Consider the following 22,724-nt stretch of genomic DNA (forward strand, 5'->3'; position numbering starts at 1 on the left):
CAGCAGCAGGTCAGGGGAGCAAATGGTAACAAGCAACAGATGGTGAATCTCAAAGTTCCAATCTGGATGAATAACAGACTGAAGGGAAACAAAAAAAAAGAAAATCAAGCATTGGACAAGGATGGAGAAATTGGTAAGAGGTTTGCTACAATTTGGTAACTATCAAATGAAAGTAGAAAATACAAGCATCTAGGAAGGTGAGAATAGAAAAAAACTGGAGGTTCACTTCACATAGTTTATATAGTAAAGTTCTTAAGATCTATAATAGATTATAAATGGAAAAGTGAAAGAAACAAGGGACCACTTATATTTGGAATCAAGAAGAGTAGAACAGCCAGTAAAAGAGAGGAGGATACAGTAAAAATGACAGCAAGAATACCAGGGCAATGAAACATAGTCCAATTAGTTTCAAGAATAAATAGAGGAAAAACGAGACATACCCTAAGAAATGATGGGTGATAATGTTCCAGAACCATGAATGACAATCTCCTCAGACTGAAGAAACACAGTAAGTAAAAATTTGTCTGAATCAGGACTTATTACAGTGGCACTGCAGAACTATATAAAGAAAAAAGGGCAAACTCCAAAAACAAAAAGAGAAGACTGCCTAGAAATGAATAAAACTAAAAAGGCAACAGAGGGACGTAAGACAATGGATTAAAACAGCTGTCAGAAAACTGTCAACCTGATAATCTATATAGACAGGTCAACTAAGAGGAATGAAGGTGCAGTGAAGACTTTCAGACATCGCTTGATTATTCATTCCCAGATCCTCACTGAAAACAACTGTTAAGAAGAAGAAAAACCAGAAACCAGAAAGAAGGAACAATGAGCAAAAAGCAACAAAGGAAAGGCCTCTGGGTTTGATAATTAGAAAATCATTAGTCCCTTCGAAAAGGCTCTTTCATTAGAAAGGTATACAAATATTAAATTAATTAGGAAGAAAATGACAATGTATAGCATTTTCAAGATCTATTTTTGATTCTTACTGAAAGTGATTTCACAATTAAAAACATAATGTATGTGTGTTTATATACATACATATATGTATATATAAATTATTTTAATTTTAAAGCTATGTAAATACAGTGATTGATTTATACTATATTTAGGTGCATAAAATATATTTAAGCTAGATCGCAAATATTTCAGAACAAATTCTGAGAGCACATTATGATATCAAAAGTTTTATTTTAAGAGAAATACTGAGGAAATAGATTTTTTTCTAAATATAAAAATCATGCTATATAAATATTTTATATAAAGATGTTATATGAAAGTTTTATAAAAAGGTCATAAGGATAGAATATAAGACAATAAAATTTTATTCAGACTTTAGAAATAGAAATACACTTCTTACTTTCTTCTAGGATTTGGCATAAGGAATAGACTAAAAAACAGGGAGTAAAAGTCTAAACAAAGACCTGCAAGAGGATGTTTTATAACTTTTCTGGGTAATACTTGATTATTCCTGAAAGGTCATTTGTAACGTTAAGGAAAAATGTAATTTCAAGTTTCAACTACTCCCCCCATAAAATAATGGTTCTTAATTTCAATTTAATTCTGTTACAGAGAACACAAGTTTTATTGAATTATAAGAATGGTAAACTCCTAAATTCAAAATGAACTACACCTTTACAATGCTTCACAATCGCATTATTACATGTGTAGATAACATCATATGCCTCATGCCTATAATCTTATGCCTATATAAACACTAATGAATAGGGGCACCTGGGTGGCTCAGTGGGTTAAAGCCTCTGCCTTTGGCTCAGGTCATGATCCCGGGGTCCTGGGATCAAGCCCCGCATCAGGCTCTCTGATCAGCAGGGAGCCTGCTTCCTCCTCTCTCTCTGCCTGCTTCTCTGCCTACTTGTGATCTCTGTCTGTCAAATAAATAAATAAATAATCTAAAAAAAAAAACAAAAAACAAACAAAAAAAACCACTAATGAATACATTAAATTACATGACCCATTATTTTACTGTTTGAACTTATTTTCTCAATTTCTCAATCATGCAGAGAAGGTACAAGCACACTCAATTGAACTTATACTTTAAGATTCTTTCGATGGTAAAAATAATTCTACCCTAAATATCTGATTCCCAACCTTTTAAAAAAATACTTAGAATCTCAAAATTATCAATTATAAAATATATAGAAATAAAGTGTAAACCAAATTTTTGATAATTTTTACAATTTTAAGGATACATGGAAAATAAAATCAAGACTGGAAGGTTTCATGACACAAATGCAGAGATTGTTTAAAACTGCTATTTGCTTCTTAATATGGTTGTAACATTAGAAAACACAAAACAACATAAAAATAAGGCCAGTTAAATAACTGTTTATAGCTTCATTATGTAAATAAACAATATTATATATAATCAGATAAGCATTACACCACAGACTAAAGTGAATTTCTCACTTCAGTTTTCCATAGTAACCAGAAATGTAAAAAGCTGATTGCCAGAGAGATGTGAACGTCATTTGGAAAACAGAAAGAAGTGCCCTATCAAAGCTAAACAAACTTAGCCATAAATCAGTGCAAATAATCATGTGAGAGGTTATTCTGGAAGATAAATGTCAATTTATCTTTTCAGTATACTATCTGCCATTTTCATTATACTTAATACTGCTGGGAATGTAATGAAGATCACATTTATAAGAGAGTAAATATTTTCCTAAAAGCCTAATCTAATAAAAATTATTACAACACAGGAATTTTGACTCCCCATAAATTACCATCTGCAACAAATTAAACTTGCTGGGTAACTGTCTTTGTATCACACTTAAAATTTCTCTTTAAGGAAAAATAAAACCTAAAGTACAATTAAGAACTCAAGTATTATTGGGGAGGAGTCAAGATGGCAGAGAAGTAGCAGGCTGAGACTACTTCAGGTAGTGGAGATCAGCTAGATAGCTTATCTAAAGATTACAAACACCTACAAATCCAACGGGAGATCGAAGAGAAGAAGAACAGCAACTCTAGAAACAGAAAATCAACCACTTTCTGCAAGGTAGGGCTGGCGGAGAAGTGAATCCAAAGCGACGGGAAGATAGACCGCGGGGGGAGGGGCCGGCTCCCGGTGAGCGGCAGAGCAACGGAGCACAAAATCGGGACTTTTAAAAGTCTGTTCCTCTGAGGGACATCACTCCAGAGGCTTAACTGGGGTGAAGCCCAGGCGGGGTCAGTGCGGCCTCAGGTCCCACAGGGTCACAGAAGGATTGGGGGTGTCTGAGTGTCGCAGAGCTCACAGGTATTAGAACGGGGAAGCCGGCTACAGAGACAGAGCCGAAGAGTGACTCTCAGCTCGGGGTTGCCTTGAACCGGTCGCAGGCTCGGTCAGTTCAGAGCGCGGCCGGAGGCCAGGGTGGCGGGAGTCATTGGGCGCTGTTCTCTGGGGGCGCGCTGAGGAGTGGGGCCCCGGGCTCTCGGCTCCTCCGGCCGGAGACTGGGAGGCCACCATCTTCATTCCCGTCCTCCGGAACTCTACGGAAAGCGCTCAGGGAACAAAAGCTCCCGAAAGCAAAGCAAACCCTAGCGGATTACTCAGCCCGGCCCCGGGTAAGGGCGGTGCAACTCCGCCTGGGGCAAAGACGCTTGAGAATCTCTACAATAGGCCCCTCCCCCAGAAGATCAACAAGAAACCCAGCCAGGACCAAGTTCACCTACCAAGGAGTGCAGTTCAATACCAAGGAGAGCGGCAGAATTCCAGAGGAGGAGAAAGCAAAGCACGGAACTCATGGCTTTCTCCCCATGATTCTTTAGCCTTGCAGTTAAATTAATTTTTTTTTCTTTTCTTTTTCAATTTTTTTTTCTTCTTCTGCTAAATTTTTTTAAGTTTTACCCTTTTCTTTTTTAACATTTTAAACTAATTTTTAACTAATATTATCTAATATATATATATATATTTTTTTCCTTTTTATACTTTTTCTTTATTGGTTTTCTTTTTTTAATTTTTTTTCTTTCTTTCTGAACCTCTTTTTATTCCCTTTCTCCCCCCCCCACGATTTGGGATCTCTTCTAATTTGGCTAAAGCATATTTTCCTGGGGTTCTTGCCACCCTTTTAGTATTTTACTTGCTCCTTCATATACTCTTATCTGGACAAAATGACAAGGCGGAAAAATTCACCACAAAAAAAAGAACAAGAGGCAGTACCAAAGGCTAGGGACCTAATCAGTAATATGTCAGATCCAGAGTTCAGAATGACGATTCTCAAGGTTCTAGCCGGGCTCGAAAAAGGCATGGAAGATATTAGAGAAACCCTCTCGGGAGATATAAAAGCCCTTTCTGGAGAAATAAAAGAACTAAAATCTAACCAAGTTGAAATAAAAAAAAAACTATTAATGAGGTGCAATCAAAAATGGAGGCTCTCACTGCTAGGATAAATGAGGCAGAAGAAAGAATTAGCGATATAGAAGACCAAATGACAGAGAATAAAGAAGCTGAGCAAAAGAGGGACAAACAGCTACTGGACCATGAGGGGAGAATTCATTCTAAAGAATGAATGGGTCAACCAGGAAATTAAAGAAGAATTGAAAAAATTCATGGAAACAAATGATAATGAAAACACAACGGTTCAAAATCTGTGGGACACAACAAAGGCAGTCCTGAGAGGAAAATATATAGCGGTACAAGCCTTTCTCAAGAAACAAGAAAGGTCTCAGGTACACAACCCTACACCTAAAGGAGCTGGAGAAAGAACAAGAAAGAAACCCTAAACCCAGCAGGAGAAGAGAAATCATAAAGATCAGAGCAGAAATCAATGAAATAGAAACCAAAAACCAAAAAAACAATAGAACAAATCAACGAAACTAGGAGCTGGTTCTTTGAAAGAATTAATAAGATTGATAAACCCCTGGCCAGACTTATCAAAAAGAAAAGAGAGAGGACCCAAATAAATAAAATCATGAATGAAAGAGGGGAGATCACAACGAACACCAAAGAAATACAGACAATTATAAGAACATACTATGAGCAACTCTACGCCAACAAATTTGACAATCTGGAAGAAATGGATGCATTCCTAGAGACATATAAACTACCACAACTGAACCAGGAAGAAATAGAAAGCCTGAACAGACCCATAAGCAGTAAGGACATTGAAACAGTCATAAAAAATCTCCAAACAAACAAAAGCCCAGGGCCAGATGGGTTCCCGGGGGAATTCTACCAAACATTTAAAGAAGAACTAATTCCTATTCTCCTGAAACTGTTCCAAAAAATAGAAATGGAAGGAAAACTTCCAAACTCATTTTATGAGGCCAGCATCACCTTGATCCCAAAACCAGACAAGGATCCCATCAAAAAGGAGAACTACAGACCAATATCCTTGATGAACACAGATGCAAAAATTTTCGCCAAAATACTAGCCAATAGGATTCAACAGTACATTAAAAGGATTATTCACCACGACCAAGTGGGATTTATTCCAGGGCTGCAAGGCTGGTTCAACATCCGCAAATCAATCAATGTGATATAACACATTAATAAAAGAAAGAACAAGAACCATATGATACTCTCCATAGATGCTGAAAAAGCATTTGACAAAGTACAGCATCCCTTCCTGATCAAAACTCTTCAAAGTGTAGGGATAGACGGCACATACCTCAATATTATCAAAGCCATCTATGAAAAACCCACCGCAAATATCATTCTCAATGGAGAAAAACTGAAAGCTTTTCTGCTAAGGTCAGGAACACAGCAGGGATGTCCGTTATCACCACTGCTATTCAACATAGTACTAGAAGTCCTAGCCTCAGCAATCAGACAACAAAAGGAAATTAAAGGCATCCAAATCGGCAAAGAAGAAGTCAAACTATCACTCTTCGCAGATGATATGATACTATATATGGAAAACCCAAAAGACTCCACTCCAAAACTGCTAGAACTTGTACAGGAATTCAGTAAAGTGTCAGGATATAAAATCAATGCACAGAAATCAGTTGCATTTCTCTACACCAACAACAAGACAGAAAAAAGAGAAATTAAGGAGTCCATCCCATTTATAATTGCACCCAAAACTATAAGATACCTAGGAATAAACCTAACCAAAGAGACTAAGAATCTATACACAGAAAACTATAAAATACTCATGAAAGAAATTGAGGAAGACACAAAGAAATGGAAAAATGTTCCATGCTCCTGGATTGGAAGAATAAATATTGTGAAAATGTCTATGCTACCTAAAGCAATCTACACATTTAATGCAATTCCTATCAAAGTACCATCCATTTTTTTCAAAGAAATGGAACAAATAATCCTAAACTTTATATGGAACCAGAAAAGACCTCGAATAGCCAAAGGAATATTGAAAAAGAAAGCCAAAGTCGGTGGCATCACAATTCCGGACTTCAAGCTCTATTACAAAGCTGTCATCATCAAGACAGCATGGTACTGGCACAAAAACAGACACATAGATCAATGGAACAGAATAGAGAGCCCAGAAATAGACCCTCAACTCTATGGTCAACTAATCTTCGACAAAGCAGGAAAGAATGTCCAATGGAAAAAAGCCTCTTCAATAAATGGTGTTGGGAAAATTGGACAGCCACATGCAGAAAAATGAAATTGGATCATTTCCTTACACCACACACGAAAATAGACTCAAAGTGGATGAAGGATCTCAATGTGAGAAAGGAATCCATCAAAATCCTTGAGGAGAACACAGGCAACAACCTCTTCGACCTCAGCCGCAGCAACATCTTCCTAGGAACATCGCCAAAAGCAAGGGAAGTAAGGGCAAAAATGAACTATTGGGATTTTATCAAGACCAAAAGCTTTTGCACAGCAAAGGAAACAGTTAACAAAACCAAAAGACAACTGACAGAATGGGAGAAGATATTTGCAAATGACATATCAGATAAAGGGCTAGTGTCCAAAATCTATAAAGAACTTAGCAAACTCAACACCCAAAGAACAAATAATCCAATCAAGAAATGGGCAGAAGACATGAACAGACATTTCTGCAAAGAAGACATCCAGATGGTCAACAGACACATGAAAAAGTGCTCCACATCCCTCGGCATCAGGGAAATACAAATCAAAACCACAATGAGATATCACCTCACACCAGTCAGAATGGCTAAAATTAACAAGTCAGGAAATGACAGATGCTGGCAAGGATGCGGAGAAAGGGGAACCCTCCTACACCGTTGGTGGGAATGCAAGCTGGTGCAACCACTCTGGAAAACAGCATGGAGGTTCCTCAAAATGTTGAAAATAGAACTACCCTATGACCCAGCAATTGCTGGGTATTTACCCTAAAGATACAAACGTAGTGATCCAAAGGGGCACGTGCACCCGAATGTTTATAGCAGCAATGTCTACAATAGCCAAACTATGGAAAGAACCTAGATGTCCATCAACAGACGAATGGATAAAGAAGATGTGGTATATATACACAATGGAATACTATGCAGCCATCAAAAGAAATGAAATCTTGCCATTTGCGACGACGTGGATGGAACTAGAGGGTATCATGCTTAGCGAAATAAGTCAATCGGAGAAAGACAACTATCATATGATCTCCCTGATATGAGGGAGAGGAGATGCAACATGGGGGGTTAAGGGGGTAGGAGAAGAGTAAATGAAACAAGATGGAATTGGGAGGGAGGCAAACCATAAGTGACTCTTAATCTCACAAAACAAACTGAGGGTTGATGGGGGGAGGGGGGTTGGGAGGGGGGTGGGATTATGGACACTGGGGAGGTTATGTGCTATGGTGAGTGCTGTGAAGTGTGTAAACCTGGTGATTCACAGACCTGTACCCCTGGGGATAAAAATATATTATATGTTTATAAAAAATAAAATTAATAAAAAAAAAGAAGAAAAAAAAAACTCAAGTATTATTAATAAAACAGTTACTGAAAGGCAAGTATTTTTGAAATAAGGCAATTAACAATCTTTGTCTTATTTATTATAGTAGAAACAAAGAATGTCTTACATAATACTCTTGCAAAGACAGTAACTTACTGTATACTCAACAGTTCCTTTAGGTTTCTGAAAGGACATTCGTCTCCCATCTTTCTTGTCTAAGGTCTTCTTTTGGCCAGTGTCTGAAAGAAAATGAGGTAAAACTATTAAATTTGTTTTCCTTCCAGAGCAATGTCAAGGATTGTTAATTAGAGCTCACTGGGCAATTATCTAGTAGACTTACTACTACTACAGCTTGCTTCCTCGGATTCTCTGCTCTAAAATGCAACCAACTGCTGAAAAAGGAAATGTACCTTCTTGCTTGCTTGCTTGCTTGAAGAACTGACCAGTATGAGACACTATAATAACTGCAAGTCAATTCAAAACATAAGCAACTGTCGTGAAAGGAATATTAAGTGTTATTAAAAACTGAATTGTGGATCATTTCTTTCAACCTATCTAACTTAATTACAATTAACTATATATTTGAAGATATTATTATTATTGTTGTTATAAACCAAACCAAGTCTGTAAAATGTAACATTAGTCCTCACAGGAAAAAAATAACTCCACTTCTACAATCATAGTTAAAGATGAAGTCTTCTCTATGGAATTATTTCAAATTATTAAAGTCCTTATTTATATACCATAAAGTAAATTAAGATATGCTTTTGTATATAAATAAACTTTAGTGCATTTCATTTCAGATAAAGTACTAAATATTTTTTACTTGCTTATCAAGGCATTTCACTTGAACATGTCATTATCACCAAGATTATGGTACCTGTTTCACTTTAAATTTCGCATTTAAAAAATCTCATCTATACTTCATGCAACAACCATTACACTGAATTGATAAATACCACTCCTATCTAAATAATATGAAATGAATAAAAGCAATCTCTAAAAAACAAAAACCAAAACTGAGTAAGATAGTTTGGTAAACAGTTCTAACAAAGCATTAATAATAGAACTAATAAGTCTGAATATCAAAAAAGTCAGTTCGTTTCACAGTGCTTAAAAAAGCTCTCCTAAAACATTCCTGATCACCTAAGGTAACCCAAGTCTCTGTTATTGATCACATAGCATTTGAATGTCTCCTTCTATAGCATCTGACTCCTTTTTAAGTCTCTATCTCTTTTTAATCCCTTCCGCTAAATGGTAACCTACAAAATACTGTGCTTGCTTTGTTCCACAATGCCTCCTCAGTGCCTAACAGCCTGCCATGGCAAGCATCCAGTTTGAAAGAACTAATGTTCTGAAGCACCAACTTAAATTGTACCTAGACTATCACAATTTTCATAAACCATTATTAATTTTCCATAAAGAAAAGCAGACAAAGAATTATGGCTCAACCATTATGTCCCTGGGGGCAACTGCCATTATGCCCCATTCCCCACTTTTATTTCCTAAATATTTACAGAATTCTTAAAAACTGAGAGTGGAAAAAACGTAAAAACTCAGAAAAATAGGCAAAACATATAATCAGACAATTCAAAGAGAATATAAAAATGGCCCTTAAACATATAAAAATATTTTCAATCTAACTGGTAACTAGAGAAATGCAAATGTAACTTCACTGAGATACCATTCCTCACCTATCAGATTGGTAAAAATTCAAAAGCCTGACTACATATTGTTTGGCTGTAGAAAAAACAGCATTCTTCTATATTTATGGTAGGAATGCAAAATGATATAACGCTTATGGAAATGAGTATTTTTTTATTGTAATCTTTTTCCTCCAATGAATAGCATATATTTTAATTTGTTTTATGATAAAACATTTTAAATCTAAAACAATTTTAAAAGTTTTAAATAATAATTTCTGTTCTTTCATAAACAGCAGAGGGAGCTAAAAACACTATCCTCATTTTGCTGTTTAAACTTAAGCAATGCAGGGTATAATTACAGATTACTTTTTTTTATAATTACAGATTACTTTTAACTAATAATATATATCCATCCTTAACTGATTTTAGGAATAACCATTAGTGTACATTTACTTTGCCTAACTGAAGTTTTTCAATTTGTGTTTTATAATATCCCAAGAGTTCATTAAATATTTAATCACAATGAAGTTTGCAATTGCTCTCATTTTCGAGAGTTCACCATGGAATGTGGTTCAGAGCATGAAAACCAATGTACCAGATTTCTATAGTTTAAACTTTAAAATAAATTCAAAGTATCCACCTTAATAATTTACAATTATATATTAGTTTATTACAAAAACAACTGTAAAGGTTAATAGCCAATATTAAAACATTTATTCATAAATATAACTACCAGAGCACAATGAAACAAACTGATCATTCTATCAGTATGAAAATAGAATCACATAATCACATTATTTGAGACTTACTGAAAATAATTTCAGTTGCCACCAAGCCCAGTCTCTTATTGGGTAATCATAATACCTTTTTTTTTTAAGATATTATTTATTTATTTGACAGATACAGATCACACGTAGGCAGAGAGGCAAGCAGAGGGAGAGAGGAGGAAGCAGGCCCCTTGCGGAGCGAGAGTCTGATATGGGGCTCGATCCCAGGGCACTGAGACCATGACGTGAGCCAAAGACAGAGGTTTTAACCCACTGAGCCACCCAGGCGCCCCATAATACTTTTTTTAAAGACAGTTGCCAGCATAAAAGAATCTAGACAGTAAGTATGGAGAGGAGAGGTCTTTTTCTTCTTCCCCACAAAAGTTATTACAGTTTAGAAATACATACATATTTGTGATTTAACAATCAAAATAATAAACATTTATCAAGTGCTCAGTATATGCCAGCCATTGTTCTAAGTACTTTACATTTATTACTTTATCTGATTCTTCAGCCCTATAAAGTAGCTATCATTATTATCCTCATTTGACAACTTAAACTGAAGCACATTGGTGATTATTGCAATGGGGAAAATGTTACTGGCATCTACTGGGTACAGGCCATGCATGCTGTTAAACTTTGTGTGCTAAACAATGTACACCACATTCCCCTCACAACAAAGAACTCTCTGTTCTTTGTCAATACTGTTAAGGTTGAGAAGCCTTTCTATGTACCCAGCACCTAATATTATTAAGTTTGGGATACGATAGTGTTCCATAAATTTCTGATAGGAAAACGAATATATAAAAACTTCCCCAAGGGGCGCCTGTGTGGCTCAGTTGGTTAAGCCACTGCCTTCGTCTGAGGTCGTGATTCCAGAGTTCCAGAATTGAGTGCCACATCAGACTCCCAGCTCTGCAGGGAGTCTCCTTCTTCCTCTGACCTTCTCCCCTCTCGTGCTCTCTCTCAAATAAATACATAAGCTCTTTAAAAAACAAAACAAAACAAAACAAACAAAAAAAAACACCTTTCCCCAAGATACAATTATCTTGATACATTGAAAAGAGCAAGGGACTTGGATTTTACTCTATCATTGCCAGATGCAGACACTTAACATGTAATCTAGAACAATAAACTCCCATTCTAAGATGAATCCTACAAACTTCTATATTCTGTGTTTTCATAATTTGGTCCAAGATGTTTTATAACTTCTACTCTAATTTCTTCTTTTGCTATTTAGAGAATATTACTTAATTTGCCAATATAATAACAGTTTCTAAAATTTATTTTTTGGTTAGTGATTTTTAGAGTAATTGCAGCATGGTGAAAGAAAATACAGAAGTTCAAAGCTTTGAGATTTGTTGAAATTTGCTTTATAATCATATGTAAATTAGTAAATACTCTATAGGTACTTGAAAAGAATGTGTCTTCTCTCCTGTAGGGTAGTGTCATATGTGTGTATCATACATACATTTAATCTATCTCCATATCAAAAAGGTCAAGTTTGACAACTGTGTTCTCAAATTTTCTATATTCATATTGATTTTGCATGCTTATTCTGTAAATTACTAATACAGGTTGTTAAAATCTCCCACTAGAATTGTGGGCTCTATATGGTCCCTTATAAAATTTTCTCCTTTGTTTTCTGTATTGTAAGACCATGACACTAGGGTCAAATAAATTAGGAATTGTTTTGTCTTCCTGGTAAATTGAACCTTTCCTCAGAATACTTTTTGCCTTAAAGTTTGCCTAGTCTGTTATACCTGTTATAACTGTTATACCAGTTATTCTCCCATCAGTGTTTACTTTTTCTTTAGATTTTCAACCCTTCTTTATCCTTACATTTTATTTTTTTAAGAGTTTAAGTAATCTTTAGGCCCAACATGGGACTTGAACTCACAACCCTGAGATCAAGAGTTGCATTCTCTACTAAGCCCTATCCTTACACTTTAGATATGTCCCTAAAGTAGGACCTTATTGTCTCTTTGTTCTGTTTTCTATTTGTCTGCCAGTTCTGTTACTCTCCTTTCTTCTTTTGGATTACTACTTATTTTGTTTCCCTCCCATTAATTTAAAGTTATGCATTCTGTAATAATTCTGTTAGTAATCAACCCAGAGGTTACAGCCTGAAATACTGACTTATCAGTCTAATATTAAAGAGTACTTCTAGCCTCTTCCTGGACAATGTAAGGGCATTAAAATCTGTATGTCCCTGCCAAGACTTAAATGCAATTATTATTAGGTACTTAAATTATATACATGTATATTAAAAAAATACTAGAAATAATTACTTTTCTAGACTGTCAACATTCACTTAGTTTTACCCTCATATTTACCATTTTTATTGCAACTGTGAGTACTTTTACAGAGGATACAATTCTAGATTGGCAGATTATTTCCCGCTGCTTTTTAATTTCTACTGTTTCTGTTGGGAAATCAACTGTCAATTCTACTGCAATATCATTAACTGTTTGTTCTGATTGCTAAGATTTTTAAAAAAAAATTTTTTTAATTTGATAGATACACAGAGAGAGTACAAGGAGGCAGAATGGCAGGCAGAGGGAGAGGGAGAAGCAGGCTCTCCACTGAGCAGGAAGCCCGATGTGGGTCTTGATCCCAGGACCCTGGGATCACGACCTGAGCCTAAGGCAGCCACCCAACAGACTGAGCCACCCACTGAGCCATCTTTTAAGATTTTTCAGCTTTGGTGGGATTAGTATTGATTCCAGTAGAGGTTTGCAGGGATGCTTACATCTATGAATTAAAGTATTTCATCAGTTTGGAAGTTTTCAATCTCTTATTTTATAAGGCTTCTGCCCCATTCTCTCTCCTCTCCTTTAGGGACTCAAATATACATACATTAGAACTTCCCATTGCATTTTTATTAAGCATACCTTCTCCCATATTTTCTATTCTTTTGTCCCTCTCCCTTTATTTTTTTAAAAGATTTTATTTATTTATTTGACATGGAGAAAGAGATGGCAAGTGGGCAGAGAGGCAGGCAAAAGGAGGGGAAAGCAGGCTCCCTGCAGAGTAGAGCCTGATGCGGGGCTCTATTCCAGGACCCTGAGATCATGACCTGAGCCCAAGGAAGAGGCTTAACCCACTGAGCCTCCCAGGTGACCCCTCTCTCTTTATTTTGAGTATTTTCTTCTGACCTATCTTTCACTTCACTAATTCTCTCCTATGGTGTTGGCTAATTTGCTGTTAAATTCATCCACAAAGGTTCTAACTTGGATTATATTCTTCAGTTCCAGAATATCCATTTTTCTTTTTTATAATTCGTTTCTTTCTACAAAATTCTCAACATGGCTATTTTAAATCACAACTACAATATCCAGATTCACTGTTGTTTCTGAGGTCTCAATGTGTGCCTAATTATATTTTGTGTGCTGCATACTGTATTTGCAAAACTGTCTACTGACAGAATTTGACACACAAAAAGCTGTATTTCTCCAGAAAATATTGTTTCCTTCTGTCAAACAGCTAAGGACACTAGCAATACCAGATCTTGTTAATGAAGATATAGGAATGATAATCTGAAACTAAGCCAGTATCTTATGAGAATCTACCTACTTCAGTTTCTCTATACCCTCAGATACAATGTTTTAGGGTCCTAAGTGAGAGTTCACCACCTCGCTTGTAGTGGATCTTATATTCTATCTCTTATCCTTTATACCTGTATATTGTTAAAAGCACCTTTTAATCTCTCTGTTGCTATTTCTGGAATCAACACATTACCCAGGGAAAAAGCAATCCCAAATTAGAACTGCTCTTCCTTGGCCTCTGTCCTCACTTAGATCCTAGTCTAGTTATATCAGTTTCCTTTCTGATACCGTCAGTAAAATTTATTTTGCTTTGGCCCAGCTCTTCAGATTGTTCTCGGCAGGAGATTCTGAATTACCCAGCTTGCTATTACCGGGCTCAGAAGTCCCAAAAGATTTTTAAGCAGCAATTTGAAAAAGCAGTATCGGAACTTTTAAATTAAAGTCATTTTGGTAGTAGAATGGAAAAGGCAAACTGGAGGAAGAAAACAAGCCTATAAACCAACAATGAAAATAGTATGAGATCCAGTTTTAAAATACTAGAAGTCCACTGCTATAACTGAATATTCTCATTTGGGTAGTAGCTACTGATAAAAAATGTGATAATTTAAAAAATATTGAGGTGGGAGTCAATATTTTCACACACAATAATAAAGAGTAAAACTTCAAAATCATCTTCTAAACTACAAGAGATATTCTGATTACAGCTTTTCTAATTAACTGATTCCCTCTATAGTGAGGTAGGACAGGAAAAAAAAAAATGCCTGTATTTTCAAACTTTCACTTCTGATGACTCTTTATCCACAATCAAAACAAAAATAAATTTTAAAAATCCCCTGAGTTCTCTTCAACTTTGTACACATGCTCTTCTAGATATCACACTATCTTTCTGCTTCTTTTCATAGTCGAATGCTTGGAAATGAGTCTACTTTTCACTGTTTTTACTCCATCACCACCTACTGATTCCATAATGCACTATAATGGCTTCTCTCCTCCTAGGTTCACTAAACCTGCCTTGGTAAAGGAGAGCAAACTAAGTGGCAAATATGATGGGCCTGTTCAATTTTATTTTATCTGATCTTTGTGAATCAGTCAACTAATTCCTTCTTAGTGCTCATCTGCCCCTTTATTTGATAGTATCTCATACTGTTCTTAGTGTCCCACCCATTAGTTGTTCCCCTATAGTGCCCCTTTCTCTACCCAAAGATTTTTTCAGTGGTCCTCTCCTAAGGAAAAAACTCCATTACATAAAGTGCTATATAGAGAGAGCCTTGCTACTTAAAGTTGTTTGTCAGGGACCAACAGCATTAGCATCACCTGGGTGCTTCCAGTGAATGCAGTTTCTAGTGAATGCAGAATCTCAGGCTCCACTTCAGAACTACTGATTCACAACTAATATGCATGTGCAATAAATTTGAGAAGCACTGTTAATAGAGCTTTTGAAAGGATCGAACTTGCAGACTGAATAACTGACAGAAGAATGGGCTTCCCTACTGGTGACAGCAATTTTCAAATCTCTGTCAAACTAATCTAATTGTTTTCTAAAATAGTCATTGAGATAGACTACATCGTTACTGAGTATCCTATATTCCTTCCTGGCGAGGAATATAAAATACACTGCATCTCACTGATGTCTGACGTGGCCATGTGACATGCTTTGCTCAATGAAACATGAACAGACGTGATGCGTATTCCAGGTAAACTGTTAAGACCCACATTATAATTCTTAACTCTCTTTTTCCTCTATCTCAAGACCAGGGCTGTTTCATATAGAGGCTGCTCCATCAACATGGATCCTAGAGGAAAGATATAATTCCTAAGAGTATTACACATATACACAAGTACACATAAATCTGATCATTCCCTTTCTACTCCTGATTAAATAATAGTGTGTGGAAAATAAAAGAAGAATTCATGCATAAAGAGCAAATCACCTACTAGGGAGAAAAAAGCAGTCTAGCTTGCTTAACACTTCTTTATGGAAACATTATTGAATTCCGGAAGACTGAAGTTATGTTAACTATATCAAAATAAAAATTCCAAGAGTGAGGAGGGCTTGATAAAAGGACTAATGGAAAGTACTGAACAATGGTATAAAAATGTAGCTGAAAAACCAAATGTGAATGTTAAAAATATGAAAAATATAAAAATAATGAGTCAGTATCAGGAGATGGTAAGAAAAAATATGGGAGACGCTAATGCCATCTGAAACAGGAATTAGTAATACCAAGGTCTTAGAATTTTCTCAAAATCTACTTAATTTTAGACACACCATTTAGAAAATACTTTCTTAGGGCAAAAAATACATCTTTCAGTTACCCCTTCCTTCAAGCCTTCCATACATCATTCTATCTGTATGTATACATAGATCTGGAAAAAAATGCTTATCCTAATATTAATTATGTCTCTGGATGTCTAGATTGGAGGTGGCTTTTAAACTTTAATCTTTGCAATATAGGACTTCTTCATAGTTAGCATACATGAATTTTACGAAAAAAATGTCTTACAAAAGACTGGAAGCAAATAAGATTTTATCTTCAACATTTCTCTTTCAAGCATATATATGTATCTTCTTTTCAGGAACTTTTCATTGTCACCTCACTTATCCTAAGGCCTTTATCATACTGAGAGATTGCCATACAACTTAAAAATACACCTCTTTTCAGAAACTGAATTACAAAATATTTGGTGCATGTCCAAAGGGCTTGTGAAGAAAAGACAAAAACAAAAAATAAACAAAAACCCATTGTGGCTCAGTAATTTGAGACTCCGTTTTGAGGAAAATCGTTTTTTGTTTTTTTTTCTTCAACTCTACCTACACATTAGTCACCTGATAAACTTAAAATTAGTTGAGGTCCTAAATTTAAGAGATTTTGGTTTATGATCTAATCTTTGATTACTGTCAGAGCATAGAGATCTCATGCTAAGAGTGGGGACTTAGCATCAGAATTTTTAAAAAAATCTACCCAGGAAATTCTAATGTGCAGCCAGTGTTGAGACCCATTGCTCTACAAGAGTGCTTTCCAATGACTTTCTGCAGTGATAGAAATAGTTTATATTTGTGTTATCCAATATAGTATCCACTAGCCTTAAGGCTTCTTCTGAGTGCCTGCAGAAGGCAAGTAAGGCTGAAAACGAAATACTTTTTTTTTTTTTAAGATTTTATTTATTTATTTGTCAGAGAGAGAGAGAGGGAGAGAGAGCAAGCACAGGCAGACAGAATGGCAGGCAGAGGGAGAAGCAGGCTCCCTGATGAGCAAGGAGCCCGATGTGGGACTCGATCCCAGGACGCTGGGATCATGACCTGAGCCGAAGGCAGCTGCTTAACCAACTGAGCCACCCAGGCGTCCCGAAATACTTTTTTTTTTTAAAGATTTTATTTATTTATTTGACAGACAGAGATCACAAGTAGACAGAGAGGCAGGCAGGGAGAGAGGAAGGGAAGCAGGCTCTCCACTGAGCAGAGAGCCCGATGCAGGGCTCGATCCCAGGACCCTGAGATCATGTCTGAGCCGAAGGCAGAGGCTTAACCCACTGCGCCACCCAGGCGCCCCTGAAAACTAAATACTTAATTAAAATTTTATTTCTGTAGAAAATTCTATTGAGTAGCACTGCTCTGGAAATCTAAAATCTAGATTTTATGTATGATCTAAAATCTGTAGTTTACAATCTAGCACCTACCCCTCAGTTAAGATATACCATCTGATTGACTATGTATCTGTATTAATTGCTTTGGCCCTGTCAGAACTGCTTTTATTAACTTGCACTTTGTTGTTATACCACTGAACCACACTAAAGGATGGTGTTAAAAAGTAGCTTTTTGAAATTAGAGGCTATATTTAATATAAAGATGGTAAGGATACTTTTTGCTATATTGGAGTTCCATGAGAATTTCTCATTATTCTACCACCAATAGTGATATTCCTGCAGTGAATGGAATTTTCAGCAATGATGGAAATGTTCTACATTTGTGTTATCCGTTATAGCAGCCACTAGGCAAATGTGGCTATTAAGCACTTGAAACGTAAATAGTAAGGAACCGTGTTAAGGAATCTGGATTCTGGACTCTATTTCTGAATCATCCAATATGATAGCAGTAAGGCCCACATGTGGCTACTTTAGTTTAAGTAAAATTAAAAATTTAGTTTGTGTTTCTCCTGCCTGTCTAAGCAATACATTTATCTTAGGGACACTAATTTATGTCTGGTTACATTTCCCTTTTTTCACTGATTGCTAGAAAACAAAGGCAAATTTTGGACCTTTCTCTAACACAAGAATTTGACCTTAAAATATGCCCCTTTTTTGTTCAAGAAAATTTATCAAGAGTCTCGTACTGTAAGTTTGTTGGTGACCACAAAGAGAGCCTTTATAAACAAAAAACTATTGTGTTACTTTATTTTTTAATTAATGTTTCACTTATTAAAGTACAAATATAAAAACCTAGCTTTCCCTTAAGCCTTCAACTATAAAGTGCATTTTATTTATCTATCTAAGTGTATCCTAATACACTTCCCAGGGTACTTCTTGATAGTTGATTAACTTCAAACAGAAAACAAACTAAATATCCTTAAATAATCCTATTTATAAACCTGGGTAATTAAATTTTCTTACTTACATTAAACTGCATTTATAAATTTACTATATTCTATTTTAAACACTTAAATTGCCTCTAACAAGTAAACCTTTCTAAGAATGTAACTGTAGGTAAATACATTAGAATAAAGTTTTAAATATAATTAAGTTCTAAATATTCTCAGTTTCTAAATTTAGCCTACTAAATACTTGCACCTTTCAATTTCAAAAACAATTACACAAATACTCATTTTAAATTGTATTTACAAGACTAATCTGTACGTACTCTAATAGGCCTAATTCTCTGAAACACAATTTTTTTTTTTTTGAGAGAGAGAGAGAGAAAGAATCTTTTTTTTTTTTTTTGAGAGAGAAAGAATCTTAAGCAGACTCTGTACTGGGCCTGACGCCTGACATGGGGCTTGATCTCACCACACCGAGATCATGACCTGAGCCGAAATCAAGTGGGAGGGACATTTAACCAACTAAGCAACACAGGTGCCCCTGAAACACAGTATTTTAAAGACCAAATACACTGATTATTCCTAAACTTAATTAAAAAAATATTAGTACTAAGCATTTAATAAATGAAATATATTACCTGTACTTACTACTAACCTTACCATGGAAAAAAGACCCATTAAGGAAAGTAGTGATTCTCAATGTGTGGTCCTTAGACCAGTAGCACCAGTACTACTTGGTAAATTGTTAGAAATGCAAATTATGGGGGCACCTGGATGGCTCAATCATTAAGCATCTGCCTTCAGCTCAGGTCTTGATCCCAGAGTCCTGGGATGGAGCCCTACATCAGGCTCCCTGCTCAGCGGGAAGCCTGCTTCTCCCTCTTCCTCTCCCCTTGCTTGCATTCTCTCTCTCTGTCAAATAAATAAAATCTTTAAAAAAAAAAAGAAAGAAATGCAAATTATGGGGCCCAACCCAGAAGTACCAAATCAGAGTTTCTTAGGAAGCAGCCCCTCATTTTTGTTTTAACTAGATTTTCAGGTGATTCTGACACAAGTCTGAGAATCATTGTTTTACTGTAGTGTCAAATATTCAGAGACACTTTTGTCCAAAAACACAGATAATACAGGGGCACCTGGGTGGCTCAGTGGGTTAAAGCCTTTGCCTTCCGCTCAGGTCATGATCCCAGGGTCCTGGGATCCTGCTCTCTGCTCAGCGGGGAGCCTGCTTCCCCCTCTCTCTCTGCCTGCCCCTCTTTCTGCCTACTTGTGATCTCTGTCAAATAAATAAATAAAATCTTTAAAAAACAAAACAAAAAAACCCCACAGTTAATACAAAAGATTTCAGTTTAGCTGACCTGTGAGATGAGCAGTGATTCTAAAATAGGGAAATCTACCTCATGTTTAAGGAAAAAATATGATGAGCTCAAACTTACCATCTGTTACCATGAGAGCAGACTGAGATTGTTTATCAAGGTGAAGTTCTTCTCCCTTATCTACCCCTCCGTCTACTTTAAGCAATGATACTAAGACTGCAGACATCTAAGGTCACTCTCCTCCACCGACCAACACTGTGAGTTTTGGGGTTTTTTTAATAGTTACTGCAACAATTGGTCCTCCAAATCTTTTAGAGCCACTTGGTCTTTCATGGGTTCAAAATAAACTATTACCATAGCTTCAATGACAACCTATCCTATCCTTTACCTGATTTAACTTGTTTTAACTTAACATCATTTAATTTAACAATATTTAATTTAACATCATACATGATAGAGCTCTGCATTCTTCTCACATCTGCATTCTTCTCACATCTAAGAGTGATGGCCCTAACATGGTCATCACTCTTAGAAATATGAAGATAATACTCAAAAGGATTTTACATCCCTTATTTCTTTGTCTGGCTCAGTTTCTTCATCAGGAAAATGGGATAACAGTATCTATCTTATAGAGTTGTTACTCGGATTAATTATTTGATAGTGCCTGCCCAATGTTTCTGGCAACTATTATTTTTGTTGCTGTTTCCTCCTGAAAGCTAGTGTTTTAACCACTAAAACTAAATGAATATAAATTTTAAATAGGACAGAGTGAGATGTGTTTAAAGGATACATCTGTCACCAAGCAAGAAAACAGAGTTGACATAGCAGGGCAGTTTATGATAACTAATCACAGTAAGCTGAGACTTTAACTTGATAAATCTACTTATTTACATGTATTTTTTACTGTATGACCCAGTAAAGTGAGTACTTTTGAAGGCTAGGTGAAACAAGTCAGAGAAAGACATATATCCTATGATTTCAGGTGGAATTTAAGAAACAAAGGAGGGAAAAATAAGAGAAAATCAGGGAGGGAGACAAATCCTAAGAGACTCTTAACTGTAGGAAACAAACTGAGGGTAGCTAGAGGGGAGGTGGGTGGGGGGGATGGGGTAATTGGGTGATGGGCATTAAGGAGGGCACTTGATGTAATGAGCACTGGGTGTAACATGTGACTGATAAATCATTAAACTCTATGTTAACACTGTATGCTAACTAATTGATTTAAATTTTTAAAAAATGAAAAAAAAAATAATAAAGGCTACATAGTATAGGCTTATGGTCATGCTCCCAAACAAGAACTATACTCAAGGTCCAAAAATTTTTCTTGAATCAAGTCCTAGTTCACTCTAGGCAGAAATAAGAATTGCAGCATAACATGTTTTCTTTGTAATTGTTATTAACTAAAGCAAATGGTGTGATAAGCTCCTTAACGTGTCTAAGTTCCATTTATGTTTTTTTCCGGGAAACTATATAATGATGGAGTCAGAAAACACTAAAAGCTAGAAGAGCAAAAGCAGCCACCTAGGAAAGGAGTAAAGTCATCAGTAACACTAACAGTATAGCAAGTGGTTTGTTTATAGAAAGAGTGAAATCAAAAACATTTGACCAGAATTTTATCTAATTCATCCTTAATATGTCAACAGTAAAGGTATTTTATCAACATCATTACTGAACCCAAAACGGGGCAAGATCACTACAACAGGGTCCTGGAGTGCAGTCAATTTACAAGTGTGGATGTGTCTGTACAAGAAATACTGCGATAGTACACAGGACATTTTAAAGAATTGAAGGCAGGGGTGAGTGACGATAGGAATCTTAAGCAGCTCTTACAAAAATCTGAAATAAAGGTAGTCACAAGCAGAAAGGGCAAAAGAAATCTTTCAAACAGACTAATACTCATACCGAAAGACAGAAATACTAAAAAAAAAAATAAGAGAAAGAAAGAAAGAAAGAAAGAAAAGAAAAGAAAAGAAAAGAAAAGAAAAGAAAAGCAAAGAAAAAGAAAAAGAAAAAGAAAAATCCTATAGCCAAATCCATTGGGTAAGTAGCTGCAAAAAAAAGAGTTCTCATTTAAGCAAAGGCTAACTAGAAATAAAACACCACCTGTTTTTCACTTGTATATATACATGTTGCCTCTCAAAGGAGTCAATCTAAGAAGCTATACTTATTCTAAAAATGGTGATCAAATTATTGCTGGAGCACTTATTTCTTGAACTGCCTTTAGAACTCTGTAGGCATAACTTCATAGACCCACAATGTTTTTACACCCAAATGCTATTTTCTAGATCTACCACCCATCATTTTCACTTGTTGTGTTCTAAATGAAAAAGAGCTCCAAAATTGAGACCCTCTGGGATCATCTAATCAGTCTCATTTATAAACAAGGAAATATAGGACCAAAGAAATTAAGTAAATGTACAAATTCTTTCAGCAAGTTAATGACAGGATGTACCTGCCCACCTGAGTGTGGTCATAACTGGGACATCACAAGGCCTAACTTGTGTCAGAGATCTGGGAGCACCATAAATATTAAACAGTGTGCCATGAGTTGATAAGGCAGCCTCAACAGAAGAGGAATTTTAAAACTGCGACTATGAAGGAAGCGTCAGCTATAGCAGTCTGCTCAATAAACGTCTTTGAATAAATGAATCTGATGTTCATGTTTGTGCTTATTAAAATACTGATCATATTCCTTCCTGGTTAAGTTTCACCACATATCTCTGAATCATATGTATATTCATATGTTTTTTTTTTTTTAATTTATTTATTTGACAGAGATCACAAGTAGGCAGAGAGGCAGGCAGAGAGGGAGAAGCAGGCTCCCTGCTGAGCAGAGTCTCAGATCTAGAAGCTGGTCACCTATCATTTGTTTTCAATCAGGCAACTAAAGACTCATTTTAAAAATCCCTTATTCGGGGCGCCTGGGTGGCTCAGTGGGTTAAGCCGCTGCCTTCGGCTCAGGTCATGATCCCAGGTCCTGGGTTCGAGCCCCACATTGGGCTTTCTGCTCAGCAGGGAGCCTGCTTCCTCCTCTCTCTCTGCCTGCCTCTCTGCTTACTTGTGATTTCTCTCTGTCAAATAAATAAATAAAATTAA

General features: G+C 36.0%; 1 protein-coding gene across 11 annotated transcripts in view; it reads right to left on the minus strand.

The window, feature by feature from the left end:
* OXR1 (oxidation resistance 1) overlaps positions 1–22,724 on the minus strand; it is a 447,991-nt gene that overhangs the window by 56,494 nt on the left and 368,773 nt on the right. For all 11 annotated transcript variants that reach the window (XM_047724297.1, XM_047724293.1, XM_047724292.1 and 8 more), the window contains one exon: positions 7,979–8,061. In XM_047724297.1, the coding sequence (XP_047580253.1) occupies positions 7,979–8,061 (83 nt within the window). The remainder of the gene's footprint in view (positions 1–7,978; positions 8,062–22,724) is intronic.

This window comes from Lutra lutra, chromosome 4 (assembly GCF_902655055.1).
Source record: "Lutra lutra chromosome 4, mLutLut1.2, whole genome shotgun sequence".
Taxonomy (NCBI): Eukaryota; Metazoa; Chordata; class Mammalia; order Carnivora; family Mustelidae; genus Lutra; species Lutra lutra.